This window comes from Carcharhinus amblyrhynchos, chromosome 22, assembly GCF_965287045.1.
Source record: "Carcharhinus amblyrhynchos chromosome 22, sCarAmb.v2.hapA, whole genome shotgun sequence".
In the NCBI taxonomy this organism is placed as follows: Eukaryota; Metazoa; Chordata; class Chondrichthyes; order Carcharhiniformes; family Carcharhinidae; genus Carcharhinus; species Carcharhinus amblyrhynchos.
Window position 1 is genome coordinate 10,846,851 of NC_137345.1, and position 18,742 is coordinate 10,865,592.

The following is an 18,742-nucleotide window of genomic DNA, read 5'->3' on the forward strand; positions in this document are numbered from 1 at the left end:
CAATCTCCGGGGGTGGTGGGGGGGGAGGGATGGGGGTGCTCCACCTCGCGTCCAGCTGCCTCCCGAGATCACCCTCAGACAATCGGGGAGCTCATTTTCTCCCTGCACGGCCTGTCTGCCCATCCTTGAGTTTTTACTGGAGCTGCCCCTGGTTACGGCAGATCAGCTGGCAGGCAGTTTGGCAAAGCAACCCAGCAAGTTCCATGCAGTTTGCTTGTTAGCATTGAGGGGAAGGCAAGGTGTGCTGACGGGGAGGGGGGTGGTGGGAGGTGGATCAGGGTCTCAGTAACTGGGGACGGGGGAGAGAGAGAGGGAGGGAGGTGTCACACAGCCATCGGTGTCCGGAGGAGGTGGGGGCCTTGTGCGGGAGGGTCCGAGTTGGGGAGGTGGGAGGGGGCTCACTCTGCCTGATACCTGCAGGGTGGAGGGTAGATCTCTCAGCCTGAGATCAGTGAGGGAGAAGGAGGAGTCTTGCTGCCACTCTGCTTGAGATCGGTGGAGGGGAACCAGAGAGGGGGTTGTGGGGAGGTGGGGAGGTGGCGAGGGGGGGGTCCACCGCCACTCTGCCTGAGGTGAGTGAGGGGGTAGGGAGAGGGGGCCGCGATCGGTCTGCCTGGCGGGGTAGTGGGGGATAAGTGGGTCCATCATGTTGTGGGGGTGGGGCTATGTCTGTGGAGGCCAGGGGGAGGCATTAACCAGCCCGGGCGCAATGCGGCGCTTTTCAATTTTTTTTTACTGTGCATTCGCAGTTGAAGGCTCCAATTGGAGCAGCAGTGTTTCGGGCGTGATGAGCCCCACCCACAGCGCGATTCACACTAACAACTTTGTTTCAGGCTACGTGCATGTGTTGGGGGAGGGGTAACGCCTGAGAACGGGGTTTACAAGTCGGATCTGAATTTCGCTCGGATTCAGCACTTGGAATCAAAATGGTAAAATTGCCCCCTTTGTCTTCCTCACCTTAATATTATCAAAATTTCTATCTCACCTTCTAAACAATCTTCACAGACCACGAGGGGTTTCTTCTGGGAGATGAGGTGGTGATGGACAGTGATCCGGGGGCAATTTTGATTAGACGGTTATTTTGTTGTTAAGGAGAAAAACCTCCTTAGTTTCCGTTGTCATGGTGATTGATGAAAATAGAAGTTTTGGTCAACGTGTGGGTAAGCCTGTGGAAGTGTTAATGTGTCAGGAGAGTATCAAATGGGATTGCACGGGAATACCGGATTGGCCCAGTCCTACTGAAGGGCCATGGACTTTCTCCTACTCTTCCACATCCCCCGGGGGCAGGACCCAGCACGGCGGGACTGGAAAACAACACAGTGGAATTGAGCAACCTGGATGCAGATTCTGCAGTTGGCCTCCAACCACAACTACAGTGAAAAAGAGGAACTGGTCGATGTGACAGAAATATAAAGAAGGAAATGACATACACAACTGACGAAACTACCCCAGTGAAAGACAGCACGGCTGAAGTACAATATCTGGACAGAGAGAATTCACACACCAGAAACATTCAGAACAATGGAGTTAATCGCTCTCTTGATTCTAATGTCTGCATCAAGTAAGTCCGTTAAATTTTTTAAATTGATTTCTCATATTCATAAGAAGTATTTTTGGCAATCTGCGATCCTGAAGACCAGAAACAGCAACTGACTCAGTTGGAGTGAGCTAAAGATGAAGCACTCACGGTTTTGCAGACTGTGGCTGTTATTGTGCAAGCCGACCACTGCTCCAGTATCTTCAGAAGATGGTGGTGTAGGGGTAACGTTTTGGGCTAGTAATCCGGCTAATGGTCTGGGAACTTGAGCTCAAATCCCACTGTCAGGGCTGGTGGAATGTAAAATTCAATTAAGTTATTCGGTGACACAGTGGGTAGCACTCAGAGGGCCAGTGACCCGGGTTCAATTCTGACCTCGGGTTGATGTCTGTGTGGGGTTTGCACATTCTCCCCTGTCTGCATGGGTTTCCTCCGGGGGTTCCAGTTTCATCCCACGTTCCAGAGATGTGTGGGTTACATTGATTGGCCATGCTAAATTGACACTAGTGTCAGGGGGATTAGTAGGGTTAGTATGTGGGTTTACAGGAATAGGGCTTGGGTGGGATCATGGTCGGTGCAGAGTCAATGGGCTGGATGGCCTCCTTCTACACTGTGGGGACTATATGACATTCTATAACAATCAGTCTCTGCTTCTTTCTGTGCTTTGCCTCTGCACTCTGACACTATCTGCCTCGCCGCAGATCTGTCCTCCCAGAAACACCAGCTCCTCATCAACAGCAAGGAACCAACTGGGTTTTTTTTTCAACTTGTTTCAAACAAGTTCTGTTGTGTCGCACCTCGACCTTAGGGAAAACTCTCAAGGGCTTCCACATGGTGCAGCTTGCAGAGAAAAATAGAGAACCTGGAACACATTTGTGCCTCAAAAGGCACATTACAGCATTCCGGTCTCAACATCAAATTCAATAACTTCAGATGATTTGCTCTGCCCCTTTATTATCATTCTATTTTATTTAATTTTTTACTTTTTTTTATTGTCATCCTTAATTTTTCTTCCCCCCCCACTCTTTCTCCCTACTTTATCCCTTTTCCCTTCCCCTTTCTCCCCCTCTACTTCTCTTTTTATAACTTTGACCTCTGCCCCATCCATTTTCCTCCCCACCACTTCCCCCCAACAACTTCATTTCAGCTTTTCTGCCTTTTGGCCATTCATAACTTTTAATCTCTCTGTGGACACTACTAACTGCTTTCCCTGGTTTCTGTGGGTATGACTCATCTTTCATTCCCTCACCCTGCAGTATAAATATCTCCCACTTTCTCTGCCTTTTCGCTTTGACAAAGAGTCATCTGGACTTGAAACATCTTTTCTCATCTTACAGATGCTGCTAGACCTGCTGGGATTTCCAGCATTTTCTCTTCTGACTGCACAAAATACCCAAGATTCAGCCTCACCAAGGCTCTGCATTGAGACATCATTACTGTAAAACCCAAATCCTCTTGCCACTAAAGCCAAAATACCATTTGCCTTATTAATTGTTTTCTCTATTGCCATGTTAAATTTCAGTGACTCACGAATAATTTCTCCTCATCTGTCTTAAAACGTGACCCTTTAGATTCAAACAGTGACATCCAACTTCTAGATTCTCTGAAAGAGGAAACATCAAATGCGTGTTCACCCTGTCATAGAGTCATAGAGGTTTACAGCACGGAGGCAGGTCCTTCGGCCCAACTTGTCTTTTTTTTAAACTAAGTAGTCCCAGTTGCCCATGTTTGGTCCATATCCCTCTATATCCATCTAACCCATGTAACTATCCAAATGTTTTTTGAAAGACAAAATTGTCCTCACCTCTACTACTACGTCTGGCAGCTTCTTCCAGACACTCACCACCCTCTGTGTGAAAAAATTTGTCCCTCTGGACCCTTTTGTATCTCTCCCCTCTCACTTTAAACTTCTGCCTTCTAGTTTTCGAATCCCCTCCCTTTGGGAAAAGATATTGACTACCTAGCTGATCTGTGCCCCTCATTATTTTATGGATCTCTAAGGAATGATCTGATTTGGCGGAATCTGGTCCCACGAAAAGCTCACATCAGATAATCCGAGGGCTGCCTGTTGGGGACATTTGGTACAAAAACTGTGGCCTCAATTGTCCACCCATCGGGCTCACTGGGCCTGGACGTAAGTCACGTTCTCAGCTGCAGTCAACGTAATTTCACATTGGTTGGCCAATAAGAGTCAGCCAGTGTGAAACACACACATGTAAAGGCACAGCCCTGACAGGGAGGGCAGGAAGAAGACAGAAGCTGATAACAGGGAGGGTGCGGGCTGATATTTGCAATGCGCTCCTTCAGGGGGATGGCCGGTCTGGAGTTGCTTCAGGGAACTGCAGATCACCGAAAAATAAATAGCAATGGAAAGAGTGTCTGGGCAGCACATTCAAACACAATGTGCATATTAAAATCATCCATCATTACTGCCGTACCATGCTTCCAAGCCCCCAGTATTTCCTGGTTTATATTGCGCCCCACTGAGGAACTACTGGGACCTTTAGATTACTCCTACCTTACTTCTTCCCTTTACTATTTCACATCTTGATCTCCGGTGCTTATGTCATTTCTCATGCTGCACTGATCCCTCTCTTCACCAGAAAAACTTCTCCACCTCCTTTTCCTTTCAGTCTATCTTTCCAAAATGCTGAGTGCCCTTGGATGTTCAATTCCCAGACCTGGTCTCCTTGTAACCATGTCTCAGTAATCGCCACCAAATCATACCCTTCTGCTTCTATTTCCAACATTAACTCATTAATTTTATTCCAAGTGCTTTGTGCGTTTAGATACAAAGCTTTTAAATTTGTTCTGCTGGTAAATTTCCCGACTCTTTTATAATTCCTTGCTGCATAAAGACTTTCACCCGTTCCGTCCCTCACTATTATTGTCTGGTAACCATCCGCCACATCGCGAACCTGCACTCTTACCTCCTCCTTTAATTTGGGTTTTCTAATTTCCTCTACAAGTGAACCCTCCCCCCACCATTCAGTTTAAAGCCCTATTTACAGCCCTCGTTATGCAGTTCACTCGGACTCTGGTCCCTGAATGATTCAGTCCCAGTGGAACAGGTTCCTTCTCCCCCAATACTGGCGCCAATGTCCCATTAACTCAAACCCATTCCTCCCCACACCAATCTTTAAGCCATGCATTTACCTGCTAATTGGAGCCTGTGCCAGTAAGCTTGTGGCTCACGTAGTAATCCAGAGATTAGTACCTTTTTGGTTCTGCTTTTGAATTGAGCTTCTAGCTGTTCATACTCCCTTACCAGAACCGCTGCCCTTGTTTTGTCTATCTCATTTGTGCCCTCATGGACTACAACAACTGGATCTTTACCCTCTCACTACAAGTTCCTCTGCAGCTCAGATGAGATATCCCGAACCCAAGCACCAGGTAGGCAACATAACCTTCGGGACACTCGATCCTGGTCACAGAAAACAGTGTCAATGTCCCTTACTATACTATCCCCAATTACAACTACATTTCTTTTCTCTCCCACCACCTGAATGGCTCCCTGAACCAAAGTGTTGCGCTCAGTTGGCTCATCCTCCCTACAGTCCCCATTTCCATCACACAGGGAGCAAGAATCTGGGACCTGTTGGATAAGGACAAGGGCTGAGGCTCCTGCAACCCGACCTCCTGGATCCCTTTACCTTCCTCACTCACAGCCACACTCTTCTCTCCCTGACCGGTGGCTGAATTCAAGTTAGTTTGTCTAAGGGGTGTGACTGACTCCTGAAACACGGCACCCAGGTAACCTTCCCCCTCCCTGATGTGTTGCAGCATCCGAAGCTCAGAATCCAGCTCATCAACGCTGATTTGGAGTTGCTCGAGCAACCAACATTTACTACAGATGTGATCACTGGGAACCACCAGCTCCCACATCATGCAGGAACAGCACATCACCTGACCCTTCACCCATATTTTATTTAATTAGTTTTGAATTTGTGTTTTTTTTAATTTTTTAACTGTTTTCATATCTCTGCTTATTATCTCAATCTGAATGCAACTTATAACCAGCAATTTAACACAGATTCAAATTTAGCAGATTCCCGATAAGCTAATCAAATCACAGCCTTACTCTGAAGTTACTTTTCAGATCCCCCCAGTTGAAACACTCACAATCAGAATCCCTTACTGTCTCAGGTCCGACTCTATCCCACTCTGTCCACTTCTGAAGTCAGGCCCCACTCTTGCCTGTTTGCTCTATGACATGGTTCGATTTCTTTTTACCCCTCACTTGCCATTGAGTCTCCCTCACAGGTCCATGTCTTCGATCCACCCAAAGACAAGCACCTCTTTCCCCTCTGCGCCAAATCCCCACTCAGCTCCAAATTCCCCATACCCTCACTCTGGCTGAAATCTCACTCAGGCTGCAGTCTCTCTCCCACTGGTGTGTGCTCAGGCTCAGTGGTCGAGTGCGCATCCATGGCGAGCAACATAAAACTCTGGCCTGTGTTTGTGCAGTGTTTTGAACGTGTGTTGGTGAAATGAAGCAGCACAAGGAATTTGATCTTAACAAAGTAATTTGATCCATCATTGCAAAGGAGATTGTTACAGCAATGAAACGGGAGTGTCTACTAGGTTATTATTTACTTGATTCAGTCCGAGCTATTAATAACCTTTCCTCATTAATATCCTTATAGGTTCATGTCAATTAACTGGACCCAAGGAGGTTCAAGGACAATTAGGAGGATCAGTCACTGTGAACTGTCAGTATGATCTGAAATACAAGGACAATGTTAAACAATGGTGCAAAGGTGATTTTTCCTACGTGCATAAATGTTCCGTTGTGGTTTCTACTGAAAAACCGAAAGAAGGAAGAATATCACTGACTGATAACAAAACACAAGGGATATTTTCAATAACCATGGATAATCTAAAGAAGAGTGATGAAGGAAAATACATTTGTGTGATAGTAACATCAACATTTGAATTTAATGAAAAGATTTATATTAACTTGAAAGTTTCTCAAGGTAAGATGCTAACACATTTCTGTTGAATTTATTCTATCTAAATTTAAACATTTTGAAATCAGAAATCCCACCTGTCCAATCAGCGGATCAGCTTAACCTTGGCAGTGTCACAATTCCCATGGCCACTGCTGAGGCTCCCGGAGGAAGGGGAAGTGACTCCCCGCTGAGGCACCATCAAAGAAAAGATTTTCTTTAACCTAGTGGGCAGGCCTCAGTAATCCGGGGAATGCACACTCCGTCAGGAACACCCTAGCATGGAAGGGATCATTACTGATTGGGGGCCATCTCCACGGGCCATGGAGGAGGCCTCCCCTTCCAGTGAAACAACTGGGACAGCAGCAGGGTTTATCCAGAAATCTGAAATGTGTTAGCAGCTGCTTCCAATGTCAGAAAATTGCTGATTGGAGTTGTGGACAATTAATTGGTTTAATTGCAGAGAGGCCGTGGCACAGTTGGAATCTCACTGGAGCAGGCAAACAAGGGGGTCTCCGACCTGACTGTCTGCCCCTCTACTACTGTTATATCCACGGCTGGTTATCCCTCGAGAGGAAGCATGCAGTGTTCACAGACACATCGAGGCTTTCCGTGCTCGTTGGGCACCGCAGGGACTGGGGTGCCTGATTGACCCCTTTAATCACATTTTAGTTGAATGTTTTAAGTTTAATTTGTGTTTTGGTTTTTGTTGAAGGCAGTATCCCTCTCAAGATGCTGCCCTCTTTACTTTCTCCCGCAGTTTGTTTGATTTGGTTTAATTGAGAGTCTTTTTCCTCGGATGGTGATGGCTAACACGAGGGGACATAGCTTTAAATTAAGGGGTGGTAGTTATAGGACAGATGTCAGAGGTAGGTTCTTTACTCAGAGGGTAGTAAGGGCATGGAATGCCCTGCCTGCAGCAGTTGTGGACTCGCCAACTTTAAGGGCATTCAAATGGTCAGTGGATAGGCGTATGGATAACATTGGAACAGTTTAGGTTAGAGGGTCATTAGATTGGTTCCACTGGTCGGCGCAACATTGAGGGCCGAAGGGCCTGTACTGCGCTGTAATGTTCTATGTTCTAATGTTCTATATTGTATGGTTTATACAAAAGAGTTGCAATCAGACTGGAGGTTCCCAGTGGAGGTCGCTCTCTGAAGCAGTCCTCCCTTAACACTGGTGACCTGAGGTGGAGGGTGCCACATGTAGCAGACCCACACAACCTTAGACTGCATCAGTTCATGGACTCCCAAGATGCTTGTCCTTTGTGTGGCTTTAAGGACCATGCATTGAAAGGATGCTTCAGACTGCATTTCCTATTTAGTCATTAAAAAAATCTTTTGTTACAGTTTTGTTTGCACTTCAGCCCCATGCTCCTGATCTACAGGCACCCAGTGCGGGGAGGGGCAGGGAAGAAGGAGGAGAACCTCCTCCTGGGCCTGGCCAAACTTGCCCACAACAAGTCCAGGCAGCAAGTGACAAAGGGGGTCATAGAATCACAGAAACCAGACAGTGCAGAAAGAGGTCCTTCGGCCCATTGAGTCTGCACCGAACACAATCCCAACCAGGCCCTACCCCCATATCCATACATATTATACCCACTAATCCCTCTAACCTGCGCATCCCTGGACACTAAGGGGCATATTCTTAGCAACCTAACCCACACATCTTTGGACTGTGGGAGGAAACTGGAGTACCTGTAGGAAACCCATGCAGATACGGGGAGAATGTGCAAACTCCACACAGACAGTGACCTGAGCCAGGAATTGAACCCAGGACCCTGGAGCCGTGAAGTAGCAGTACTAGCCCACTGTGCTACCATGCCGCCCACATCATCAGGGTCATCCGGCCTGACTACCTGCCGCTTTACTGTGGCTGCATTCACAGCCCGGTCTCCCTGGAGAGGGAGTATGCAGTGATCCGGGGAACCATCAAGGCGTTCCATGTCCCTTGGGTACCGTGGGGACTGGAGTGCCTCATTGACCCTTTAATTACATTTAAGTTTGATGTTTTAAGTTACATTTGTGTTTTGTTTTCACTTAAGGCTGTACAGTGACACAGTGGTTAGCACTTTACTTTAACCCTTTAAGGGACTGACACTTTTACTTTGTCCCTCAGTTCATTTAAATCAGTTAAATTGATTTATACAAAAGAGTTAGAATCTCATTGAGCTGGTGATCCAGTGGCCCAGAATATTGCCCTGAAGATATGGGTTCAAATCAAACCACAGCACCTGATACAATTTAAATTCAATTAATAAATCTGGATTATAAAATGGTGACCATGACAACTCTCATCAAATGTTGCAAAATCCCATCTGGTTCATGGAATCAGACAGCGCGGAAGAGGCCCTTTGGCCCATCGAATCTGTATCGACACGTGAGAAACACCTGACTTCCCACCTCATCCCATCTGCCTGCACTTGGCCCATAGCCCTGAATGTTGTGATGTGCACAATCTAGATACTTTTTAAAGGATGTGAGGCAACCCACTTCTACCACCCTCCCAGGCAGCATATTCCAGACTATCACCACCCTCGGGTGGTTTTATCTCACATCCCACCTAAACCTCCTGCCCCTCACCTTGAATTTGGGCTGCTCATGAGTGACCCTTCAACTGAGGGGAACACCTTCTCCCTATCCATTCTCTCCATGTCTCTCATAATCTTGTACACCTCGATTGGGTCTCCTTCTCAGTCTTCTGTTCTCCAAGGAAAATAACCTCAAGTCTATCCAACCTCTCATCATAACGTAGATATTCCATCCCAGGCAGCATCCTGTGAATTTCTGGTTCACTGCCACACTTACATCTTACTCCAAAACCACAGTAATGTGATTGACTCCTAACTGCTTCCTGAAATGGCCCAGTAAACCATTCAGTTCAAGGGAAATTAGGAATGGACAACAGAAAACTGACCTTGCCCCTGATACTCACATACCGAAAAAGAATTTTAAAAACCTGCCATCTAATTTTTATCCATTTGTTGTCCATGGACGTCACTGGCTGGCCAGCATTTATTGTCCATCTCTAGTTGCACGAGGGCATTTGAGAGTCAACCACATTGCTGTGGCTCTGATTTTGGTGAAGGGTCTTCTGTCTCTGAAGACTAATTACAGACCAGACCAGGTAAAAACAGCAGATTTCCTAAGGACATTGGTGAACCAGATTGGTTCTTCCAATAATCGATAATGGTTTCATAAGAACAAAGATGTGCTCTTATGCTGATTGTTGTAACAAATTGTCCCAAAACTATTCTCCCCTCAGTCTGGTTTCCAATGTGGGTGCCATAAGCATAGACATGGGTCAAGGGTGGAAGAGGGAAAGCACAATGTTAAAATGGCAGTGCGGGCTCGTTGGGCCAAAGGGCCTGTTTCCCGTGCCGTGTTGTTCTTTGTTCTTTATAAGAACATAAGAACTAGGAGCAGGAGTAGGTCATCTGGCCCCTCAAGTCTGCCCTGCCATTCAATAAGATCGTGGCTGATCTTTCCATGGACTCAGATCCAAATTCCCGCTCGCTCACTATAACCCTTAATTCCTTTACCTTTCAAAAATTTATCTATCTTGCCTTAAAAACATTCAATGCTTCACTGGTCAGGGAATTCCACAGATTCACACTTTGCTCTGCCACCTGTCTTAGTGTTATCTGCAAATTTTGACACACTAAACTTGGTCCCCAACTCCAAATCATCTATGTAAATCGTAAACAATTACAGTCCCAACACTGACAAAATTCCTCCTCAACTCAGTCCTAAATCTGCTTCCCCTTATTTTGAGGCTATGCCCCTTCGTCTAATTTCACCCACCAGTGGAAACAAATTCCCTGCTTCTATCTGATCTATTCCCTTCATAGTCTTATATATTTCTATAAGATTTCCCCTCATTCTTCTGAATTCCAATGAGTATAGCCCCAATCTACTCAGTCTCTCCTCATAAGCCAACCCTCTCAACTCCGAATCAGTGAATCTCCTCTGCACCCCCTCCAGTGCCGGTATATCCTTTTTCAAGTAAGGAGACCAAAACTGTACACAGTACTCCAGGGTGGCCTCACCAGCACCTTACGCAGCTGCAACATGACCTTGTTCTTTTTAAACTCCATCCCTCTAGCAATGAAGGACAAAATTCCATTTGCCTTCTTAATTACCTGCTGCACCTGCAAACCAACTCCTTGAGATTCCTGCATAAGGACATCCAGGTCCCTCTGCACAGTAGCATGCTGCAATTTTTGACCATTTAGATAATAGTCCATTTTGCTGTTATTCCTACCAAAATAGATGACCTCATTTACCAACATTGTATTCCATTTGCTAGACCCTCGCGCACTCACTTAGATTATCTCTATCCCTTTGCAGACTTTCAGCATCCTCTGCACACTTTGCTCTGCCACCCATCTTAGTGTTATCTGCAAATTTTGACACACTACATTTGGTCCCCAACTCCGAATCATCCATGTAAATCGTAAACAATTGCGGCCCCAACACTGATTCCTGAGGCACACCACTAGTCACTGATCACCAACCAGAAAAACACCCATTTACCCCCACTCTTTGCTTTCTGTTAGTTAACCAATCTTCTATCCATGTTAATACATTACCCATAACACGGTGCACCTTTATCTTATGCAACAGTCTTTGATGCGGCACCTTGTCAAATGCTTTCTGGAAATCCAGATATACCACATCCACAGGTTCCCCATTGTCCACTGCACATGTAATGTTCTCAAAGAATTCCATCAAATTAGTCAAACATGATCTTCTCTTCATGAACACATGCTGTGTCTTACCAATGAGACAATTTATATCCAGATGTCTTACTATTTCTTCTTTAATAATAGATTCAAGCATTTTCCCTACTACAGAAGTTAAGCTAACCAATCCACAGTTACCCGCCTTTTGTCTACCTCCTTTTTTAAACAGTGGCATCACATTTGCTGTTTTCCAACCGGCTGGAACCACCCCAGAGTCCAACGAATTTTGCTAAATTACCAGTAGTGCTCTTGCTATTTCTCCTGCCATCTCTTTCAGTGCCCTGGGATACATTCCATCAGGACCAGGAGACTTGTCTAACTTTAGCCCTAATAACTTGCCCAACACTACCTCTTTCACCTTATTGAAAGATTCTAGGTTCTCACCTGCCATAGCCTTCCTGTCATCAATTTTTGGCATATTATTTGTGTCTTCCACCGTGAGGACCGACACAAAATATCTGTTCAATGCCTCAGCTGTTTTCTCTTCTGATTTCCAGTTATTACATCCCCCTTCTCATCCTCTAAAGGTTCATGGTCATCATTGGATTATAATTCCAGATTTTTTTTTATTGAATTCAAGTTCTGCCATCTGCTGTGGTGGGATTCGATCATGGGTCCCCAGAATGTTAGCTGAGTTGCTGGATTAATAATCTCGTGATAATACCATTGGCCATCGTCTCCCCCCTAAACTGGAAGTAGATGGCTGTGTTACTGAAGTTGCTGCCACTGCCAATGACATGTGGCATCAGGGATGCATTGGGTGACCCTCTTGTCACCTCCCACTACCATTGCCCAAGTCTCCCTGCCTCCCAATCCACCATATATACAAAGTACTCTTAACAACAAAATGTTCAACAAATTCCTCTCTTTTAGGCCAACCACAAATTTCAACAATAAGCCCGACAACCAGCGCAGCAGGAAGTACCAAGGCTTTCGTCAACACAATAGGAAACACCAAGGCTTCTGTTACCACACCTCTCATCATTTCACCTATCAATGACTTTCACAAGTAAGCCCTGAAAAAAATGGACTCAGTATATGTGTACATACTAGATTCATAGAATCCCTCCAGTACAGAAGGAGGCCATTCTGCCTACCGTGTCTGCGCTGACAAAACTCCCAGGCCCTGTCCCCATAACCCCACATATTTACCCTGATAATCTCCCTGATACTAAGGGGCAATTTAGCACATCCAATCCATCTAACCCGCACATCGTTGGACTGCGGGCAGAAACAGAGTACCCAGAGGAAACCCATGCTGACACAGAGAGAATATGCAAACTCCAGATAGACAGTTCAAATCCATGGGCTGGAATTGAACCTTGTCCCTGGTGCTATGAGGCAGCGGTGCAAGCAACTGTGCCACAAACACACACATACCTTCTTGAACCACTCTGTCCATGTGGTGCAGGTACACCCACAGTACTATTAGGGAAGGAGCTCCAGGATTTTGACTCAATGATCTTCAAGGTACAGTGATATACTTCCAAGTCAGGGTGGTGAACAGCTTGGAGGGCAACCTCCAGGTGTTCTTGTCCCCGTGAATCTACTGCTCTTATCCTTCTAGACAGTGGAATTCATGAGATTGGAATGTGCTGCCCAATGAGTTTTGCTAAGAACTTGCTGAGCGACTTGTAGATGGTACACACTGCTGCCTGCTCGTTGGGGGTGGAGGGAGGAAACATTTTTGGAAGGGATGGTAATTATGCCAGCTGAATTATTCTGGATGGCAGAACATAGAACAGTACAGCACAGTACAGCACAGTACAGGCCCTCTGGCCCTCGATGTTCTGCCGAGCTATGTCCAAACCCAAGATCAAGCTATCCCACTCCCTATCATTCTGGTGTGCTCCATGTGCCTATCCAATAACCGCTTGAAAGTTCCTAAAGTGTCCGACTCCACCACTACAGCAGTCAGTGCATTTCACACCCCAACCACTCTCTGAGTGAAGAATCTACCTCTGACATCCCTCCTCCAACTCCAACCATGAACCTTACAGCTATGCCCCCGAGTAGCAGCTACATCCACCCGAGGAAATAGTCCCTGCATGTCCACTCTATATATCCCCCTCATCACCTTATAAACCTCTATTAAGTTCCTCTCATCCTCCTCCGCTCTAAAGAGAATAGCCCCAGTTCCTTCAACCTTTCCTCATATGACCTACCCTCCAAACCAGGCAGCGTCCTGGTAAATCTCCTCTGTACTCTCTCCAATGCTTCCACATCCTTCTTATAGTGAGGCGACCAGAACTGCACACAATATTCCAAATGTGGTCCCACCAAAATCCACTTTAGTTGCAGCATAACCCCACGCCTCTTAAACTCAAACCCCCTGTTAACAAATTCTAACACACTATAAGCCTTCTTCACAGCTCTATCCACTTGAGTGGCAACCTTCAGAAATCTGTAGATATGAACCCCAAGATCTCTCTGTTCCTCCACATTTCTCAGCACCCTGCCTTGACCCTGTAATCTGCATTCAACTTTGTCATAGAGTCATAGAGGTTTACAGCATGGAAACAGGCCCTTCAGCCCAACTTGTCCATGCCACCTTTTGTTTTAATTCCCTAAGCAAATCCCAATTGCCTGCATTTGGACCATATCTCTCCATACCCATTTAGCCATTTGACTGTCTAAATGCTTTTTAAAAGACAAAATTGTGCTCGCCCATAGTACTACCTCTGGACCGTGGGAGGAAACCGGAGCACCCGGAGGAAGCCCGTGGAGACACGGGGAGAACATGCAAACTCCACACAGACAGCGAATGAATCACCTCACGCTAATCAGGGTTAAACTCCATCTGCCATTTATCTTCCCAACTCTGCATCCTAGCAATGTCTCTTTGCAGCCTACAAGAGCCCTCCACCTCATCCGCTGCTCCACCAATCTTGGTGGTCATCAGCAAATTTACTCACCCACCCTTCAGCATGGTGTCAAGCTTCTTGAGTGTTCTTGGAGCTGCAATCCTCCAGACAAGTGGAGATGATTCCATCACACTCCTCACTTGCACCTCGTCAATGATGGACAGGCTTTGAGGAGTCAGGAAGTGAGTTATTTGCTGCAGGATTGCCAGCCTCTGACCTGCTCATGTCGCCACAGTATTTATATGGCTTGTCGAAGTCAGTTTCACATCAATGGTAACCATTCGAATATTGAAAATGGGGTATTCAAAAATGGTAATGTCATCGAATGTCAGGCAACGATCATAAGTTTTTGGGATGGTGATTGCCTGGCATTTGTGTGGCATGAATGTTATTTGCCACTTGTCAGCCAAGCTGGATATTGTGCAGGTCTTGCTGCATTTGGACATGGACTGCTTCAGTATCTGAGGCGTCGCGAATAGCACTGAAAATTGTACAATCATCAGTGAACATCCCCACTCCTGACCTTATGATGGAAGGAAGATCATTGATGAAGCAGCTGAAGAAGGTTAGGCTTCAGACACTCCCCTGAGGGACTCCCGTACAGATGTCCTTCAGCTGAGATGATTTATCTCCAACAACCACAACACCTATGTGCCAGATATGAATCCAACCAACAGAGGGATTTCCCCCTAATTCCCATTGGCTCCCGTTTTGCTAAAGCTCCTTGATGCCACACTCGGTCAAATGTTGCCTTGATGTCAAAGGCAGTCACTCTCTCCTCACTCTCATTTGCAGTAAACCAGTCTGATTTTACCAGTATTTATGGGCAGCTCAAAACCTCCTCGATATGAGCGCTTGCTGGAAAGTCACCTGATTCTTGCACAATTCCCGCTGCGTTCAGTATCACGTTGCGCAATTCCTAGGGAGGCTATGAATTCATGCATGAATGTGATTGAAATCCTCAATGTGGGGTTTAAGCATTTTTCCACTGGATTAATTGTCGTTTCTTGTTTAATCAGAGAGGGTGAGCTGAAGATTCTCGGTTTCTGGGCGATATTCCGCTGGCTGCTCTTTGCTACTCTGCCTGTTTGCACTGTGTCAGTCACATGGTACACACGTTTTACAAGCGAACCAGGTATCATTCTTTAAATCTCACAATTCTAATATTCAAAATTATTTCATTCAGTTAAAAAGCTCAAGCGCTTTGAAAGTTGCCCAAAAGAAGGCAGTTGATGCAAAACGTTCGTTGCGTTGGTAACTGATTAATTGCAGAACACAATAACATCATTAAGTTATGGGCTGAATTAGTGATTTCCAGTAACTCCCTATGATCAGTATACATTGTCTACAAGTGGTGTACATTGTAACGTGAGTATGCCTTTAAGAAATGGCCGCTGGATGCTGCTTTTACTTTCGAAGGTGTATGGACAGAACAGCTTTTTCCCTGCTGCCATCAGACTTTTGAATGGACCTACCTTGCATTAAGTTGATCTTTCTCTACATCCCAGCAATGACTACAACACTACATTCTGCACTCTTTCGTTTCCTTCTCGATGAACAGAGTGTTTTGTCTGTCTAGAGTGCAGGAAACAATACTTTTCACTGTATACTAATACATGTGATAATAATAAATCAAATCTTTGATGAAGTTGATGTTTACCTCGAAGTGGAGATTTCATAAAACAAAGCGTTTTTCAGCAGCCTGTGAGATTTTTGGCAGTTGAAGTTCTTACAGATTCAGTGTGGGGGGGTGGGGGGGGGTTCATTTTCGTTACTATTAAGATCTCCCACTTTCATTCTATTGCTGTTTATTACTTAGCCCCATCAATGCTGGCCTCGTCTTCAGCTGGCATTCTCTCTGAACTCTGGGAACTTTTACTACGTTAATGGCGCTATGTAAATGCCCGATCAGTGGAAGTTGTTGTAGTCAAGCAGCAAAGATTTTGCCGACAGATTTGGGGGAGAAATTGTTAACAAGCTGTCCTTGAACGTACCCCAGGCTAGCTTTGCACTCTGATGTCTCTCGGGACATCAGCCTAATTGGCCGATTCGTTTAGTGAAGAGTTCTAATTAACAGGAACCTTCAGTTCAACACAAGCTCTCTGCTCCATCCCATCGCCCAATCTCTTTGGCACCAATAGATTTGGTTTGTAGCAACAGGAAGACCATGGGAGGTGGGGGGTGGGGGGCGATCTTGAGCCCGTGCTCTCTGAAACGCCAACAGAATCACAATTTCTGATTTTCACTTGCGATGTCATCAATGTCACGCTCAAAATGGGCCGGGATAAGACCTATGGGGAGCATCACTTGTGGTGGTTGGTGAGGGGCGGGGAGCAAATATGGGGAATGGTGGGGATGCCGTGAAGATCAGGGGAGATAGGAGAGATGCTGCCAATGACGGAGGGGGATGCCGCTGATGTCTGTTTGGTGGTGGGGGCCCTGGAGACCTTGGTGGTGGGGAGAAGGTGGAGGTTATATTTGAGAGGACAGCCCAATCTCAGTGCAGCCAATTTTGCCGGCGTGTTTAGGCTCCACCCCTCAGCATGAATCCGTTTAAAGCACTGGGCCTGGGCCCCTCCTCCCCCACTCCACCTCCCACTCTCTGAAGCCTCCGGGCCCCAGTGTCAGGAACAGTCTGCATCCCTCCCCTGATCCCTGGCTGGAGGGACCGATACGGCACTCCTGTCCATTCCAGCAGCACTAAACCCTTGCCTGAAAGTTCATCACAAACCAGAACGTAACATTATACTTCATCAATGGGAACAGCAAGGGCCATTTCTGATGTCGCGCTTCAAGCGCCGATATTGTGAAACATTGCGCAACGATCTCAGGCTTTGTCATCCATTAACTTCTGTGGTCCCCTTCAAGAGACAGAATGTCTGTCAATCACACCAGGGACATTACTATGAACAAGAAGTTCAAAAGCACCAAAGGGAGAACGGCTCCAACAGTAAACCACAATCTAAAATTAATGCCTGCATTCAAATACAGACTGAAATGAGGGATAAGAGAGAGCCCCAACACTACTCCTGGATCAGACATGGGTGCATTGTGCAGGCTGGCGCTCAAGATGTGCCCCAGTGCCATTGGCACCACATGGCGAATAGAAAGCTCCAGGACACTTGAACACTACCAGGGTTAGAGGTTATGAGAGACAAATCCCACCACTCGGGCTAGAATATCCCCACCCACCATCTCACCTGCGCATTTTTGGAGAGCGAAGTACGATTGAAATTTCAATTCATTCATTTGCTACGGTTCAGTTGTTAAAATTCACTCCTTATTCAGTTCTCCAGGCTAACAAGTGATGGGTTACGTCGAAACAGCAACCACAGTCCAAATGGATCCGAGCTTCATTCAAAGGCTGGTCAGAGGATTCGTTAAACTTGAGCTGAATGTCCAGAATATTTGCTTTGAGAAGTTACTTTTCAACATGATGCAATTTTATACTTTGAAATAGCTTATAAAATTCCCAGAGATTGTGTGAAATACTTCATTTATTGTTAAAGAAGACAATAAGCTTTGTTAATATTAAAGAGCAGTTTGTTTCTGTAATTGTCGCAAATGATTCACCAAAATAAGCAGCTCCTAGTTTGCATGAAGTGGCAGCACGGCACCACATTGGCACAGCGGTTAGCACTGCTGCCTCACAGTGCCAGGGACCCGGGTTCGCTTGCTGGTTCAGTATTCTTCATTACTCCACATGGCGCTTAGTTCTGTCCACCGAATAATTATTCAGGAAACCTGCCCAATACTGATGTTAAACTGATTGGTTTGTAATTGTTGGGGATTATCCTTACGAGACTTCTTGAAGAAGAAAGTGACATTTGTATTTCTCCAGTCCTCTGGCACCTCCTCTCAGTCTAGAGGAGATTGGAAGATTATGGCCAATGTCCCTGCAATTTCCACTCTCACCTCCTTCAATATCCTTGGATGAATCGCGCTCAGTCCCAGTGCTTCATCATTGAAATAATCTGAGCGAAGCCAGTTTTCCATCTCCCTGTGTTTACAGTGGTAATCGAGTGCCGTTCAACGGCTGCAGAACGCAGTTCGGTCCCGAGTCTATTCACTGACGATCAGAGTGGATCCAGTTGGTTTTATATCCCCCCGCCACTGCTCCTTCCCTATTGGGTGAGCCTCTATTCACATAATCGGGGATCTCAAACTCAACGAGGTCACAAGGAGATCTATTGATGATTTTGGACTGTGGGAGGGCAACAGAGCACCCGGAGGAAACCCACGCAGACATGGGGAAAATGATCTGGAGGAGGGAACCGAGTGTAGGGTGTCGAAATTTGCTGATGACACCAAAATTGGTGGAAAGGCAAATTGTGCGGAGGGTGGGGAGAGTCTACAGAAGGATCTAGATAGGCTGGGCGAATGGGCCAGGAAATGACAAATGGAATTTAATGTTGGTAAGTGCGAGGTGGTCCACTTTGGTAGGAATAATGGTAGGAAGGATTATTACTTACGTGGTGAAAAGCTGCAGCAGGCAACGGTGCAGAGGGACCTCGGGGTCCTTGTGCATGAGTCGCAAAAACCCAGCTTGCAGGTGCAGCAGGTGGTCAGGAAGGCGAATGGGATGCTGGCTTTCATCGCGAGGGGGATTGAATATAAAAGTAGGGAGGTCTTGCTGCGGCTGTATAGG

At 46.2% G+C, this 18,742-nt stretch overlaps 1 protein-coding gene across 1 annotated transcript; it reads left to right on the forward strand.

Moving 5' to 3' along the window:
- Positions 1-1,120: 1,120 nt before the first annotated feature.
- On the forward strand, positions 1,121-17,545 carry LOC145357153 (uncharacterized). The gene is made up of 5 exons (XM_080210310.1): positions 1,121-1,160; positions 6,184-6,297; positions 12,104-12,239; positions 15,114-15,229; positions 17,383-17,545. The coding sequence occupies exons 1-5, from the start codon at positions 1,121-1,123 to the stop codon at positions 17,400-17,402; spliced, it is 426 nt and encodes a 141-aa protein (XP_080066436.1). The 3' UTR covers positions 17,403-17,545.
- The last annotated feature ends 1,197 nt before the right edge of the window (positions 17,546-18,742 follow it).

Excerpts from the sequence above, each read along its gene's own strand:
- LOC145357153 (XM_080210310.1), top strand. The coding sequence starts at position 1,121 with ATGGTGATTGATGAAAATAGAAGTTTTGGTCAACGTGTGG. Across the intron at positions 1,161-6,183 it reads AAGTTTTGGTCAACGTGTGG|GTTCATGTCAATTAACTGGA; the intron begins GTAAGCCTGTGG and ends ATATCCTTATAG. Across the intron at positions 6,298-12,103 it reads TGTTAAACAATGGTGCAAAG|GCCAACCACAAATTTCAACA; the intron begins GTGATTTTTCCT and ends CCTCTCTTTTAG.